The following is a 17,295-nucleotide window of genomic DNA, read 5'->3' on the forward strand; positions in this document are numbered from 1 at the left end:
AAGTCCAGTGGGCTAAAGCCTATTTAGTTCATTATTCTCATGTAATGATATTGATCGGTGCGCATGACGTTTAACGTGTTTTAGTAAGCCAGGGGGGTCATCTTTGGATCCACAAACAGTTTATTATTCACATAGAGTCTGTCTTTTTTTCTCCTGGTGATACAGTGGCAGAAGTACTTTGCGCCTCTCCATCACCACTTTTGGATATTGTTCAGAGATACCAAAAGGCTTACCTCTTAGCTTTGGACCCAGGTATTTTATCTGCTGGCGATGTTCAAACCTATTAAACTTAATTACGATCGGCCTCTGTGACCTTTTTTTGGGGGCGGCCGCTTCTCCAAAAATTATTTTTTCCCCCATCCGATGTACCCGGACGAAGGTTATCTCCTCTGCCTATTCTTTCTTCAGCTCGAGCTGCTTTTGGAAAAAGGTCCGCACCTGCTCTTCCACGTTTTCATTCAGAGTTTCAGCTACGCTGGTGATAATTAAATTATCACTCATCGATCTGACCTGTAAATCCGTTACAGTCTCAATCAGTGATTCATTTTCCTTTTTGAGCAGTAATATTTCTTGCTCCATGCTATTCATGTGATTGTTTGNACCAGCTACGCAGGTGATTATTAAATTATCACTCATCGATCTGACCTGTAAATCCGTTACAGTCTCAATCAGTGATTCATTTTCCTTTTTGAGCAGTAATATTTCTTGCTCCATGCTATTCATGTGATTGTTTGTGTCTTATTCATTTATTTGATATTAACCCTTTTGAGGCTCCATATCTGTTGTTTCAAACTGAAATGAATTATAGCTGGATTTTACTACTGAATTACAGTATATATGTTAAAAAGGCTTCCAGATTCTCTTTCATTATCTCCTGTGGTGTCCACCAGATGCCTTCTAACAAATCCTTTGTCGTCACCAATAATCTGAACCAAGTTCAAGTCCTCCACAGAGCAGCAAGAGCTGTGATTGGTCAGACTTCTGATAACAAATCATGGTTAGCCAGAGCCCACAACAAAATGACTAAAAGTAACATTTAAAAGCCTGTTTAAATGTCTGTATTATCTATGCATTCATATTATTATGCAAATATGAATCTGTCAACTATGTTTTGATGAAAGCTGTGTGTTTGTTTTGTTGTAAATGTGCAACTATATTGTGGTCCAGTAGCAGATGACAGATTGTAATTATTGGACGTGTACAGGGGCCGATTTTGCGTGGGGAGAGATACCAACTGCTCCGGAACAATGGCAACAAATGGGATGTGAAGGATGCAGCTGGACGTAAACTCACTGCACCAGCCGTCTGCTTCATGCTCCCCCCCACTGACCCTGAGTCAGTGGTCATCTCTGACAAGTGAGTGTATATGAACACGTACAAAAACAACACTCACTGGTTCACAAACTCAATTGTATTTTATTCCAGTGCAGCGGTAACAGTTTTTTATACTGTGTGCTTGCAGCCTGGCCAGCCAGCAAAAAGCCATCAAGCAGAAGATTGCAGGCAGCAATGCAACTCTGCAGAAACGCTTTGATGAGCTGAAGAAGGCGAGTGGGACTGGCACAGGTACACAATGCATTCAATTCTGCCATGTTTCAGCTTTTAGAAAACACATCATATCTTCACATTCAAGCAGCTTGATTTATTTCTTGTTCTAATTTAATTATTTGATTTAATATGCTGTGACCTCACACAGTTTAACTTGTCAAGAAAAATCATGTGTATTTATACAAACCACGATGTATGGCAGGATATGCAATGTATTATTAATATTCGAAAAGAAACTAAATAAAAATTTGATCACAAAAAAAGAAGCCCATGAGGGATTTTCCTGAAATTTGGCACAGAAATCTCTTGGACTCAACAATGAACTGATTAGATTTTGGTGGTCAAAGGTCAAGGTCACTGTGACTTGGTCCATCTCATTGTGAATACAATATCTTAAGAACACCTTCAGGAATTTATTTCAGATTTGGCACAAATGCAAACCTGGACTTAAGGATGAACTGATTAAAGGTCAGGGTCACTGTTTTTATCTTAAAAAGATAGGGTATTTGTCAGGGGCCAGACTTAAGAAGTTCAGAGTACATATGACAATACAAACACAAACTTTTTGACAAGTTTGACAGGCAACTGACTCACAGTCATGTAGACGTCTTATTTTCAATACATATATACACCAATACCTCCTCATGCTTGTTGTGTTGACAAATTTGACCAGAGTAAAACTAAAGACATTTCCTGTATATTTTTATTTAATTTAAGATTTCAAAGTACATAATATTGTTTCAGTCAGTTTTAATTTATTTTATTTTTTTCACACTGATTATGTGCCACTAATCTTGGGTGTCCATCTTGACACTGTGCCAATTGTATAGATAGAATATAGAATTTGTAGCTTCTGTACAGCAACATCCCTATTTAAAGCATTGTCAACTGTCACAGCTACACAAAGGCTGGACAGACATGGATGTAAACTGTCACTGCAAAATGACTGTTTCATGGAGACATACAACTGTGAGGCGGTAACTCTAATTTTCCCACCTGGTTTTAGTTTTTAGTTTAGTTTTAGTGAACTATAACAACCTGACCGTCAGACAGACAGTCATCAGTCATTAACTACTTCTCCACTCTTTACTTTGGTAGCAGAAACAGTCTGGCATTACCTTGAAGTGTTTTTGTGTTATGTATTAGTGAGGCCATACAACCAAAAATATCCTGGGTATATTGACCTTGCTCCGTAGCACAGGCCCCAATAGTTAAGCTAAGCTCAGCATCTGTCAAAACAGTTAGCACGAAAACTAAAACTTAATCTTGTTCAGGTGAGTATGCAATTACAAGACAGGAATATTACAACAGCTAAGTTTGCTATTAAGAGGAGTGTTGGTATTTAAAGAATACTTCAGATTAAATAGATATTGTATCACAGAGCTTGGATTTTACTATCATAGGTTTGGCGATTGATTCTGTTGGTTTAGATGATATTTTACCCACCAAGTTAACTGCCAGGATGTGAGAACACAGTTACATCAGTAAAAAGAGGTCTGATAGGGCAGGAAAGCTGTGGGATGATCAGACAGGTTGGAAACAAACTCTATTAGTCAAACTTATTTGTAAAAAAACAACTTGAACAGACAAACAGTAAAACGATTACCAGACTGTCTGGTGTAAACACCCATCACAATTTGGCCTGCTGTACTGAAGCTGTGCACACTCTGTTTTCCTCCACAGTGAGAGATGATTATCACTGCAGGTGCGCTCTTTCAGTTTAACCACAAAAGTTTCTTGTTGGGCCGGAGTGTGCTGTATGGTTGTCATTATGTCTCCAGATCTCAGCAATGCCTTTGTTAAGTACAATGTGTCAGTTTCAGATAAGACGATATACTGGCTACCAGAGCTGTTACTCTGTACCACTGAAGAAAACAGATGAAGCCAAATAATGAAGATCATCATGTTTTTGTGTGACCTCAGGAGACAAGCAGGAGCAGCAGTGCCGCCAACTGATGGCTGGTCTGGACAAGGTCACCAGTGACCTTGGCAAACAGGAGAAAGCCATTTATGGTCTAGTGCGCCCGCCACTGGAGCAGAACCGGCCAGTGCAGGACAGCACTGACCGCCTGCAGGATATAAGGGTAATGATTTCAACTTCATTATGTTGTTGGATCCAAACAATCCTATTTCACAAAGCACCTACATCTCTCAATTTAGCTCAAAAAGCTTAGAGAGAGTATATGCATTTTACAATTCACCAACCCCTGACATTTCCTTTCAGGACATTGCTGCTGCTGTCAGTAAGATTGAACCAGAGAAGTCCTCTAAAGTGCAGGAAGCAAGGAGCTTCTTGGCCGCAAATCCAAATTGTGCCAGCGCTCCTCAACTTTACAGCAAGGTGGATGAAACTGACAAGAAGTATGACAAGATCGAGCAGCTTCTTCAGTGCTCTCAGGAGAAGTATGGAGCTTAAAATGTATTTCAGTGTAATCTTCTGTTGTAGTTGTGATTGCTGTTAGAGCAGTATTCCTCTATTGTTCCTGTTTCTGAATTCCTTATAAGCGTACAAAATCCCAGTTGGCCATAATGTCGTTATATGTTGATATTTGGTTGAATTTAGGTTGTGATGTCGGTTCGTTGCGATGACCAAAATTTAATATCCTGACAATATCAAATGCCAAAGTCAGTTTGTAATAGAATACTGATGACAGATGACAATGATATTTTCTTTCTTTTAATTTGGTGTTAAGTAAAAAAAAATCCAGTGTCGTCTCATGGCAATGCCATTTTATTGTAGAATAACGACATTTAGTCTTAAGGTATGGAGAACAAAACCCAGCATCTTCAAAAAGTTAGGTCATTAAAGGTTATTCTCCACACAACATAAACTTGTAACATCGTCATTTAAAATATGCGATTTTCATTCCAACCAAAATGGAATGTCTGTCCGACGTAAGAGTCCGACATCTTTTTGACATCGTATTGACGTGCAGTGCCAGCTGGGTTTGTAGTACGCTGCTGCTAGGCGTGTCTCGATCAAACAATAGTAAAAGACAGAGCAATGCTTGCATTGCAGTCAGTTTATCAGTCAATGTCAGTCAATAATCCGCAGAGGTCTCTTCCTCTCCAAAACAAACGGACCTGATGATTTTAACCAGTAAAAACACTGAAAAAAGCAGTTTCACCTTTAAAATCTGTGTTTCTACAATGCTGGTCAGCCTATCACAAAGGGGTTGCTAGCCCAGCTGCTGCTAATGTGTGCTAACCTTTTTTTCTCTGATTACTCAAAAGATACAGACGTTCAGGAGGTTTTTATCGGGAGCCGAAGTGTTTCTAGAGGTCTCTTCCTGTCCAAAAAAGATGGACCCAGTGATTTAAATCAGTGAAAAACACTGAAAAAAGTGATTTCACTATAAAAATCTGTTTTTCTCCGATGCTGTTCAACATCGCAGGGGCTGCAGCCGTTTGCTCAGCTTGTTTCTACGATAACTTGAAGGGATACCTTGCCTAATTTCAATCAGCTTCGCATTAAAACAGTGTGGGGTAGTATGTGTAAATGTTAAACTTCCCTCTTGATTGTAGGTTTTAAAATCCTTCATCCAGATAAAACATATAGACAGTGTATAGTAAAAATGTGGCTTCAAAATGGATAAACACACAGCTTCTGGCAGACAGACGGGCAATGGTGTCCAAATGACACGGAACATGTCCTTGATTAAAATTACAAATTTCTCTGGGTTTAAACATTGTTGGAAACATTTAGGAAAATGTACGAATCAACAAAATCAATAACGCTGATCTTGTTGTTTTCAGACTTTGTAATGCAGAAAAGTTATATATTATATCCTTAAATCTGATTTAATGGGTTCATTTTGTTGAATTACATGCATTTGTACTCACCTAATAACTGCTCTTACCTTTGTTTTAGACTGAAGAATTCCAATCAGCTGGAGAATTCCCTTCAAAATGGAAAGACTTTACTGTCCACCTATGAGAACAGGCTGGCCAGGGAGGAGGTCGCTCCTTCTGACATCTCGTCAATGGAGAAAACACAGCGGGAGCTTGGGGTAAGAAGGCTCTTTAATTCTTTAGCACATACTATTATGACATCCCACTCAGACTGAGAAAGGGCATACTGGTAAATAGAACAGTAAGTTCAAGGAGTTTTTGATTGTAAGTAGTACTATGGAGCTTCATATCGATCAGCAGGTCCCCAATTTGCTTGTATCCTGTGGATGCACACAAGGAAAAGTTTACATGCATATGAACACATCTTGATCAATCAATCAATCAATCAATCAATCAATCAATCAATCAATCAATCAATCTATCAACCAGTTTCAGTGAAATGTATGCAAGTAAAAAGATGGTGCCTTTATCACCAAATATACAGTCCAACATTAGTGAAATGCTGAATGTGAGAGATAAACTCTAAAAAGAAAGAAAGCCTCCACACACTCCCTCATTTCATCATTGACTTGTCTGTATTATTCTTTCCTAAAGAACACATTACTGTGTATATTTAATCAGTCTGCCTTGCTACTCTGGTAGGATATTGCATCAGAACTGAGGTCCAAGAGGTCAGCTATTGCTGAGACGGAGCAGAACCTGCGTTTGGCTCAAAACAGCTGTGACAACATGGCCACCAAATTCCAAGAGCACTGTCCCGACATTGAAAGGCAAAAGGCAGACGTTCAGAAGCTCAACAAGCGTTTCAACAACCTCAACAAGCAGACTGACATCAGGTGAAGTCTCGAGAAAAGGACAGGAAGTTCACTAAGATCTGTACAACAGTAATTACTGGAGGGTCTATATGATTACATATCATATAGACCTATACATAAGTTCTTTATAATGAGCTCTTTTGGTGTGTATCGCAGGTCTCAAAGCTTGCAGAGAGCCAAGATGGCATACAAAAATTACAGCAATGATTATGACAATCTGAACAACTGGTTGTCTCGTGTCCCAAACTACGAGCCCAATGAAACTGATGATGCAAGACAAGTGGAGACCAAGCTGAAGAATCAAAAGGTGAGAGTGATGAGCAGCAGGGCGATTTGGACTCTGCATATTTCTTGGTGTGCTGTATAACAACGCTTTTAACAACTTCTTTGTTTTCTACAGAACTTGATCTCTGATATTACCAGAAAGGAGTCTGACTTGAACAACGTGTCCAAAAATGCTCAGCTTTACCAACAAGCTGTCAAAGTAAGATATTCTACATGGACTTAATCACCACATCACTACCTTCAATTTGCAGAAATACAATAAGATGAAGGCTGAGTAATGGTTTACTGATACTTCTTTGTAGGACTATGAGAATGAAACGGAGAAGTTTAAATCAATCCTCGATCTTGATGATGGACTTGTGCCTCAGACATACAAGAGAAGCAGATTGGAATCACCTGCAATGAGAGTCAAGGCAGAGGTGAGGCACAACAGCCAAGCTAACATGATGTTTCAATTCAGTCAAAATATCTTTTGTAGATGACTGCAGTGAAATGAACAAGTAATTCTATGGGATATCTCAAATTTTTTGAAGTGTGTTTTTGAAGACAGTATATATATGTAGTAGTAGTAGTAGTTATTTTGTTTGTGTTATTATGTGACTTTAGCATTGAAAAGGGTTAGTTCGGATTCACCAAAGTCACACAATAACACAAACTAACTAACTGATCGAAGCAGCGGTGGACTGACAGCCCCCATGTTCAGCGAGCAAAAATTACTGTTTTGGTCAATGGAGTTTGGTAGCTTTGACAAGATTTTAGATGGACTCCTTTTGGAGCAACCTGTCTGAATTAAACTCATATACTGGCCGCGTTTCCCAGATCCAGTTCAGAAGATCTTAGCGCCAGTGTTGTAGTCAAGACCGCACCAACCGAGACCAAGACATTACTGAGACCAGAGAGTACCGAGACCGAGACAAGACCAAGACATTTAGAGGTCGAGACCGAGACAAGACCAAGACTTTTGAAGGTCGAGACCGAGACAAGACCAAGACCATATATATCAAAGGAAAATCATAATAAAACATCTAAATGGGAGGGTTTTTTTATTTAAGTTTGCTTTTAAATAAATATAACAACAAAAACAATATCTGCTCTGTTGTTGCAGAGCACAATGAAACAAATCTTAGAGTTCACACAGCCTCTCCTCCTGCCATCTCCATCCTCTGTGTGCAGGGGGCGTGTCAGTCACTCACACTGACACTGCTACCAATGATTTGAAGTTATTAGCTGTTTTTGAGATTTCACTCTTATCAGTAAAGCACGGACAAAAAGCATAAGTGGTGGTCTCGACCGGTTTCGTTCAAAAAACCCGAGTCCGCCCAGTCCGAGACCGAGACAAGACCGAGTAAAAATGCCCTCGATTCCGAGACGACCCTCAAAATATGGTCTCGAGACCGGTCTTGAGACCAAGACCGATCTCGAATACTACAACACTACTTAGCGCTAAGAGCTTCTTAAGAACGCTCTTAAGCCTCCCATGAAAAAATAACGCGTTTCCCAGATTTGCACTTAGCTTAAAAAGATCTTTCACTAAGAAGGAGTTGTAAGATCGAGCTGACCCACTCTTAACAGTCTTCTTAGCGACCAAACGCTCACAGATCGAGCCGCGTCAGGCACATTAATATTACTCTACGCAAGGAGATATTTAAACACTGCGCACTGTATATATTTTGATTTATTTTATACTTCAGATTTATATTGTTTAGCATTAATTGGTGACAGAAAAGAATGAATTTCATTCTGCAGGGAAACGTGTGTCCTTACTGTGCATATGACAATAAACACTTTGAATCTTAAATCCATATGTTTTATGAAGACCCTATGTGTGCTCAAAGCTGTGGCACAAGTTACTCACCGAAATCTGGTGGAAGAAAAATAATAATAATAAGAAAAATAAGTATGAGGAATAACAATTGTGTTCCTGTATGTGCTTTGCACATCAGGCACACAAATAAAATGAATCATCATGACTATCATTTATCATAATTTGTCCGCACATATCCCACATCTGCATGCACGTATGAGATAGTTTACCGTACCCAAAAAATGTGTCAGGGCACAACAGAAACACATCCACCCTCCAAGCCTGCGACATTTCACAGATATCAGGCAACTGACAGGTGTAATTGAGCTCAGCTGGAACCTCATCAAGGGACGCTCCACCCGCTACTCTATATAAAGGCGTTGCCAGTTTATACCTGGCATTATGTCTGATTCTCAGTGTAGATTAATATAGTCCATAAATCTGTCAATTTTGTCCTTCTGTGAACTGGTCACGTTAAGATGATCATTAGCAGAGACACAATGTTGATGAATGCAAGTAAGATACAATGTGGTCAGGATACAATGCAAGTACCTAATACAACCCCACTTCAAATAGTTCAAACTATCCCTTTAAAGTGCTCTGCAAAGACATACAGCCTGTCCATGTCTTTTTCATCCATATCTTCCGTAAACTCTCCCTTCAAATGAGGTTCAAGCATGTGCCTAAGTCATAAGTACAACACAACTGTGCTGGCTCTTTCCCAGCATTGATTAGCCACTGAAGCCACCAACACACAAAGGACAAGGTTACTGTGACCTTGTCTGTCTCATTCTGTGGCAGGGGGAGTTATGTGTTTGGGTTCTCCATTCATCGCATTCTCATGAGCGCGATATCTCGAGAATGCCTTGAGGGAATTTCCTCAAATTTGGCACAAATGTCCACTAGGATGCAACGATGAACTGATTAGAATAGAACACTCAAGTTCATATACTAATTATACAAACATTTCACAGAAATGTCTTATAGAATAAAACAATGAAGTGATGATACTTAATATCCAAAAGGTCAAAGTTCACTGTGACATCATAATGTTCTGCAAAAACGCCTCTCTGGCCATTGCTCAACGTCATAACTCAGGAACAGAAGATGTTACATTTGGTCAGATACTGAACTGGTGACACTGGTTTACAAGTTTATTCAAGTCTAAGTGGTCAGTGTGTTTTTGTAATTTCCTCTGTGGAAATAATTGCTTTTTATCAGCAGTTTTACATCAATAGGCGAGAAGTGCTCCTACTTGCTCCAAAATTTGTGAAAGCCACACAAATTTTATGCAAGGCATACCATCAAAACCATCAAACCATTTAGTAACTAAGGACTCTCCAAAGGACTAAAGAAAAAATTTGAGGGTTCTCAAAAGGATGGATGAAATTAAGACAATTAAAGTATTCTGCTTCACATATTCTTTTAATTTTTCAGACTTTGCTTTAATCTCTTTAATCTCTTCTTCATACTTTAAAAACTACTCAATTCAAACTGAATTACATGTTGAATTTAAAGAGTCACAAGCCAAAGGTTGTAAACCACTGAGGTAACTTAAGGACTAACTGTATGTGCATTCAATGTTTTGTCATTTCAATGTTTACAGGAATCTGCTATTGAGGCTAAGTTTACGGAGGTGAATGCTGTAAACCAGCAAAAGCTTCACAATCTGGAATTTGCCCACAGTCTTCTCAAACAGGTGAAATATTTTCACATAATTGCAATAATAATAATAATACCACCGTAAAAACAATAACTATAATAATCATCTTTCCCTCTATAGCAACCTGAGGTCTCTATGATCCAGGCTACAAATGTCCAGTCAGTAAATGCTGCTCCAGGAGAAGAGCCTTGGAGATACAGAAAGCAGCTGCAAGATGAGATCCAGAGAAGGGAGCAGCTCGAGAAAGAAATTGAGACTATTCAGACCGAAATCTATGTCCTTGAAGGACAGAAGCCCCAGGACACAATTGTCAAGAAGGAGCTTATCAAAAAGGTTGCTGACCCCCAGCTGGATGAGGAAGTCCATAAGGTACAGCAGAAACTCTCAGAGGAGCGCCGCACTACCCATGTCCTGGAGAATGACCTTGAGATACTAAAGTTGAAGCTGCATGGCCTTGAGACAGAGGTCAAAGAAGGGGCACAGCAATATGTGGTCAAGGAGGTCCTGCGTATAGAGAAAGATCGTGATCAGGTGGAGGAGATGCGCAGACTTCGGGAGGAATTGGATGAGCTAAGAAGGCAAAAAATACTAAAAGACAATGAGCTGATTGAGATACAAAAGCAGGTGACAATCCTGGCTGAGGAGAAGAACAAGGAACAGGAGGTGATCACTGAAGAGGAGGTGATCAAAGTCCAGAATGATCCCCAACTTGAAACAGAGTACCGGTTGCTCTTGAACAGGAAGCAGAAAGAAACGGACGGCAGGAAGCAGCTGGAGGATGAACTGCAGTTTCTTCAGGAGAGGCTCCGAAGGATGGAGAAGGAGAAGGCAATGGCAGAGGAGAAGATTTCCATCAAAGAGGTGCTGAAAGTAGAAAAAGATGTTGAGTTTGAAAGGGAGGTAGATAACCTCAGGAGGCATTATGAAGACGAGAAGACCAAACGAAGATCATCACAGCGAGAAAAGATTGATATCCAGAGGAAAATTACCAGCCTAGAGGAGGAGAAGTCCAAGGTTATTATCCAGGAAAAGGTGCGGGAGATTGTCCGCCCTGACCCCAAGGCTGAGAATGAGGTAGCCAATCTCCGACTTGAACTTGTTGAGCAGCAGAGGCGCTATAAAGATTCAGAGCTCCAGCTGAAATCCCTACGGGATGAGCACACCATGTTGAAGAACAGAGGACCTCAAGTGGAGGTCAAAGAGATCATCAAAGAAGTCATCAAATACAAGACAGATCCACAGACTGAAAGAGAACTGGAGAGACTTCGCAATGAAATCGTAGATAAAACCCACCAGACTGAGAAATCTGAGATGGAAATCCGTCAACTTCGTGAGGAAATTAAAAGATGGCAGGACACCAAACCCCAAGTGCAAACTAAAGAGGTGGTCAATGAAGTGCTGCAGTACAGAGAAGACCCCAAGACTAAGGAAGAAATTGAGACTCTCAAAAGGAAACTGGCTGATGAACAGAAGAAACGCCTTGACCTTGAGAGAGACCGATCAGCCCAAGAAGAGAAGATCAGACTGAGGAAAGTGGAATTGTCTCAGGTCCGCGAGAAGATTGTTCAGCAAGAGGTGGTCAAGATGGAGGAGGATCCTCTCCTCAGATCAGAGTGTGACACCTTCTCACAAAACATCAACAATGAGCAGAAACAAAAGGAGAGCCTGAAAACAGAGCTCTACCAACTGCAGAGACAAATGGCTGATCTGGATCTGCAACTAGAGGAACTGGAGCGTGAGCGCAGGGCAAGGCGCGATGCGGAATTGGAAATCCAAAGACTTCGGGTCAGACTTAATGAGCTGGAGATCCGCGACAAAGAGAACCGTGAGAAAGTTACTGTCAAACAAAGGGTAGTGCTGCAGCAGGATCCCCAACAGGAGAAGGAACACTCCATCCTCAGACTACAGCTTGATGAAGAGAAGCACAAACGCACTCTGCTTGAGAAAGAGTTGAATGCCCTTATCCAGCAGCAGGTCACACTGGAGAAGATGGATGTGAAAGAAAGAGTTGTCCGCACTGAGAAAGTCCAAGTTGAAAGGGACCCAGAGGCTGAGATCGAGATTGAGAACCTAAAGAGGACTCTGGAAGAGGAGAAAAGAAGAAGGAGAGAACTTGACCAGGAATTGACCACCCTCACTTCTAGGCTCTCTGATATGGAGTTCTCAAACACTAAATCTTATAAAGAACTTGACTACATCCGTGATGAAAGTGGCCGTCTGCAGCAAGAAAACCAAAGGCTGCAGAATGAAATCCGCAAGCTTAAGTCAGAGATTGAGATCACCAGCACTGAGACTCGGCTTATCACTGAATCTGCACCAAGGGAGGATGGAAAGAACTTGGAGTTGAGGCTTGATTCACTACAGAGGGAACTAGCAGAGCTCAGAGCCGTAACCCTCCAGAAGGATGAGGAGATCGAAAGGCTTCAAAAGAACCTGGTGGCAGTGAGACAGAAGAAGGAACAGAGGGAGAGCCATCTCCGCAGATCTATCGTGGTCATCGACCCAGATACAGGCAAAGAGATGCGACCAGAGGAGGCCTACAAACTAGGGCTGATTGACTGGAAGATGTTCGTCAACCTGCAGAGCCAGGAGTGTGACTGGGAGGAAATCACAGTCAAGGGGCCCAGGGGAGAATCCTCGGTTCTTCATGACAGAAAATCAGGAAAAAAGTTCTCCATCGATGATGCGTTGCGTCTTGGGCACATCACAAATCACCAGCTTCAGCAGTACATAAACAAAGAAATTTCCATCCAGGAGTTTGGTGTACTGGTGTCGGGCAAGAACAAGTGAATGCAAACCTGCTAAGAAAGCGTTTTTATAAGATTTCCTCTGTTTCAACTCTGTTATTTAAAGATGCTGTATACAACATTCAGAGCATTAAGACAGCAGCAAATAACTGTCTGCTATGTAAAGTTATAGTGGAGTAATGGGGTCCCAAACAGAGAATGAAGTCAGCTCTGTGTGTGCCGTAATTCAAGCTTCTCTGTTCTCTGTTGTCTGGCCATGCATGCATGTTAGTGCATGTGTATGTATTCCATCAGCTGACTAATTGCCACTGTTCTGCACTGCGCTCATATTGCGGTTACTGCTCGTAACGGCATTTTGACCTATGGTGGCGGAACATCATCGTCACGGAAGTGTAACACCCACCCTCCTGCTCTGAATATCACATCCAGCTCCTCTAACAATCTTCTTGTATTTTATTGTTCTTCCATTCTGACTTTAAAACTGTGGTGACTTGGCATTGCTTTATCCATGATTCCTAAATGCACTATGTATTTATTTGCTTATGCATATTCAATTTGTGGTACTGGCATACAAATATATGGAATGATACTACTATTATTACAACCAACTATGTAACATTTTATGTGATAAGAAGAGTTTGCTCAGCCGAGCTTTACTTCCTTACACTCTGGGTACTTGGGTAGAGAACATATTTTTGCATATCATTATTTGACACTGCCGCTGAAATTCTTATGGGTACTAAATGTTTCATTTATTTGTGGGGTGTCCCCAGGTTTACTCTAACTGGCGTGTGCTCTGTAAGCTTCAATAAAAGTCAAATCAAATTGGAAAAATTGTATGGATTTTTGTGTGTAATGTTATTATGGTTAAACATATGCACACATTTTCATGGCATTACTGAGGAAATATTTACATTGAATTCTGTATGCTATGTTTTGATGATGGATGTCCAATATGCTACAATGCATGAAATATCTAAATAGAGCACAATGATAACATGAGAACAGCTCGAAGACTTAGTGCACCTATAGAGCTGCTGTAGGATCACTTAAAATGATAATAATAAGTTTATTATTATTATTATTAGTAGTAGTAGTAGTATGAGACTTTATTTAGGACCTACACAACACCTATTGTAATTGCACCATTCCATGGTTTGATTCCAGCCAGGGACCCTTGTTTGCATGTTGTCCCCGCCTTGCCTCTCTACTCTGACTTTTTTTGTCACACCTCTACTATCCACCTTTAGATATCGGCAAAAATGCCCAAAACATATTTAAAACAAAAAAAAAAAAATAGAAACAGGAAAATAGCCAAAACAAGATAGTTAGAGGCTCCTCCTTTTACATACTAACAACAGTATTGACAATACTGACGAGTGGAACAAGTGGAGCACATGCGTCCCCATTATACAATTAGGGGGAGCAAAGTTATGGTTTTGCTACCTCAATTTCATTCTCTGTATAAACAAACTCATTGGGGTACCCTCTAGTCATTTAGGCTGAGGTCTTAGCAGCGTCCCGGATTTGATTCCAACAGCCCTTTGATGTGTGTCATCCCCGTTCTCTTTCCCCCATTTCCTGTCACTCTCCAGCTGTTGAATAATAAAAAGCCCTAAAAAATCATCTTAAAAAAAACAACAACTCATCATCATACAGTCCCTACAATCACAATTATATTTAAGCAGGCTGTATCAATTATAATTGTACTATTTTTGGCAACTGACTAAAAAATTAGGACAAATAAGAAAAAATGCACATTTTTTTTACCTTATATTTGAGTAGTGAAGGTTTACTCTAAGGGGTGGCTTTACAATGAGGTCTGGTCCTTCAGTTTTGAGGAGCAAAAGTCATCCTCTGAGTTACACAATAAAATAATCCTTGATTTGAGATAATGTTAAAATGGTTATATTTAAGAGTCCTGATTATTCATTCCTGTATAACATTACAACCACACCAGCCAGTGGTGCTAGTGAGAAAAGCTACCACTAGAAAATGTGCGTAAAATAAACAGGTGGCAATCGAATTAGATAGATGCTGTGAGGCCATTTCATTCATCCAAACGATTTGTTTTTTGATCCAATTGTTAGACATTAAAGACGGCCTTGTGAGTATTGAGATTAGTAACTCTCAGGTTTAACACTTGTTAACCAGGTTCAATTATCAAAATCCTATTGTGATATGTTGTAAGGCAATTTGTCCTTGTTCGACACTGAAGATGGCCGAGTAGCCTGCAACCTACGACCATTTTAGGCCACATAATGTTTTTATGAATATATTTCATACATGAAATAGCCATTCTTCTCATATTCATTTCCTGTCTTAAACCACCCAATTAGGGGAGATCGGTATGGTTGCAACAGGATAGTTGTAACAGCACTACTTTCACCAAGAAGGGATGACCTATGAGTCATTTTATACATTTATTGTATACTGCCACTTCCTCTTCTGATCTTGCATGTGAAACTTTAAAGCTGTGTGAAGAAGAATGCCGATTTTACAGCAAAAATGAAGATTTTCAGGTTTGAAAGTAATTTTTTGACCAAATCTATATTGTGATTTGTACTTAACCTACTGAAAATTAGAATGATAGAGCTTGTATCTGATTAGAGAGCAGTCTCTTGGCTAAAAGGTGAGGCATTCCATCTTTGCTCATGTCATGCTACCATGCTGCTACAACTAGCTAAACAATGGCTGATGGGGGTGGGATGGTTGTAGCACTTTTTTTTTTTTTTTTTTTTAAATGTTACAACAGCAAGAACAACAAGAGGATGTCTTTACTGATATCCAGACTGAGGCAGCAGACTTGTATTTTGGACTCACTCCAAGTAAGGTACTAAGCATCTAACAGATACAGGATAGCTAGTCAGACTTTAGCAGGAATTGGTTAGTAGCATATGTGTCAGTTTTTCATGTGTATTTTTTTTTATAATTGTGTAATTTTTAATTCTTCACTCTTATTGCTACAACCTACCTCGGGTTGTGTTTAGGGCTGGGCAATATGGACACAATTTCAAATCGTAGTATTTTCAGGCTGAATGACAATACAGGATATCTCAGTATTTTCTACAAAATGGGCTACATGTTCAGTTGCAAGTCAAAGCCACATTTGAGCAGGGATTTTGTTCCCTGTTTAAAAACAGCTGCACAACATGCAAAAATGACATAAAATAAATAGCAGGGCTGTGCATTAACTTTTTGCACATAGCTAAAAAGTCATTTCCTGTGGTCTTTTACATGAATCTAGTGCTGGAAAATTGATCTTATTTATGCACAGAGCCTCAACAGAGAGGTCAAGGGAGGGAAGGAGCAAGAGACACATTGTCTGCATTATGTGTCTTGTATATGAAATGTCTGAGTTGTCGCTGGAATTTTTAAACACATCTGTCGCCTGCATCCAGGCACTATCTCAATGTCACACAAAAGACTACAACTACCAAGAAGAACAACGATGCACTATGATCCACCTCACACACAAACTAGCAAACAAATGCTCACCTGACACGATCAAGCAGCTCTGTCTCCTACACATGGTGCTGCAAACGAAATTTCGTTGTGTTTTTTATATGCAATGACAATATCTATCTATCTATCTATCTATCTATCTATCTATCTATCTATGCAGCGCAGTGCTGGATTGCACATGTGCTACTGTGGTCATTTTTATTCATCTCATAAACTGATTTAGCGTAGCATGTGCAGCACATGGACTGATGTCCCACATAGACTAATTAACAGACGGAGTAAACAGAGTAGCAGCTCTGTGTCTCTAGTGTGGCTGGAGAACTTATGAGTGAGTGAGTAGGGCGGAGCTGTGCGGAGAGTGTGAGATGAACACTGGTATGCGTTATGTAACGCAACTTGACCTTATATCAATATAAACAGTATTGTCTAAATCTATATCTTGCTTAAAAATATACTGATATATTGTACATAGTTGTGATGTCATTACAACTTACCCTGGTACTTGGGCAGGTTGTAATGATGGAGCTCCTTGTATTTGACATCAGTTGCTGAATTGGGAGCGTATATGTTTCCCGGGTTCTATGTTTCCCGGGTTCTATGTTCCCCAATTAACCCTGCAAAAAAGGTTCTATGTTCCCCGCTTACACAAAAAAAGGTTCTATGTTTCCCGGGTTCTATGTTTCCCGCTCAACCAAGTGGGAAACATAGAACCCTTTTTGGTTGAGCGGGAAACATAGAACCTGGGAAACATAGAACCTTTTTGGGTGGTAAGCGGGGAACATAGAACCCGGGAAACATAGAACCCGGGAAACATAGGGATGACCCTGCTGAATTCTGTGATGTAGTTGGAGAAGTTGGGAACATTGCTATTTTTAGTAGACAAATAAGGGTACTTTGTGCCAAAGGTCGAGAGCTCTTACATAAAAACTGAGCTAGTTAGCGGTGCTGAGACAAGAAGTGTTACAACTATACCCAGTCTCCCCTATACGTTCTTGGTGTATTCTTGGATTTCGTAACACCCTCAGTCTAATTCATCTAGACTAGTGCAGGTCGTGTAGAAATGCAGGAAGTTTGTTTAAAATTACTTTTTTTCTGGGGGAGGACCCCCAGACCCCC

The 17,295-nt window shown here is 40.2% G+C and overlaps 1 protein-coding gene across 1 annotated transcript in view; it reads left to right on the plus strand.

Annotated features, from left to right (window-relative positions):
• ppl (periplakin) overlaps positions 1–13,548 on the plus strand; it is a 33,751-nt gene extending 20,203 nt beyond the window's left edge. The window contains exons 12-22 of the mRNA XM_050068515.1: positions 1,205–1,356; positions 1,463–1,566; positions 3,472–3,632; positions 3,773–3,951; positions 5,420–5,558; positions 6,043–6,236; positions 6,372–6,522; positions 6,616–6,699; positions 6,803–6,919; positions 9,911–10,003; positions 10,088–13,548. Of these exons, the coding sequence (XP_049924472.1) occupies positions 1,205–1,356; positions 1,463–1,566; positions 3,472–3,632; positions 3,773–3,951; positions 5,420–5,558; positions 6,043–6,236; positions 6,372–6,522; positions 6,616–6,699; positions 6,803–6,919; positions 9,911–10,003; positions 10,088–12,757 (4,044 nt within the window). The 3' untranslated portion in view covers positions 12,758–13,548. The remainder of the gene's footprint in view (positions 1–1,204; positions 1,357–1,462; positions 1,567–3,471; positions 3,633–3,772; positions 3,952–5,419; positions 5,559–6,042; positions 6,237–6,371; positions 6,523–6,615; positions 6,700–6,802; positions 6,920–9,910; positions 10,004–10,087) is intronic.
• The last annotated feature ends 3,747 nt before the right edge of the window (positions 13,549–17,295 follow it).

Source organism: Epinephelus moara, chromosome 18 (genome assembly GCF_006386435.1).
Source record: "Epinephelus moara isolate mb chromosome 18, YSFRI_EMoa_1.0, whole genome shotgun sequence".
Taxonomy (NCBI): domain Eukaryota; kingdom Metazoa; phylum Chordata; class Actinopteri; order Perciformes; family Serranidae; genus Epinephelus; species Epinephelus moara.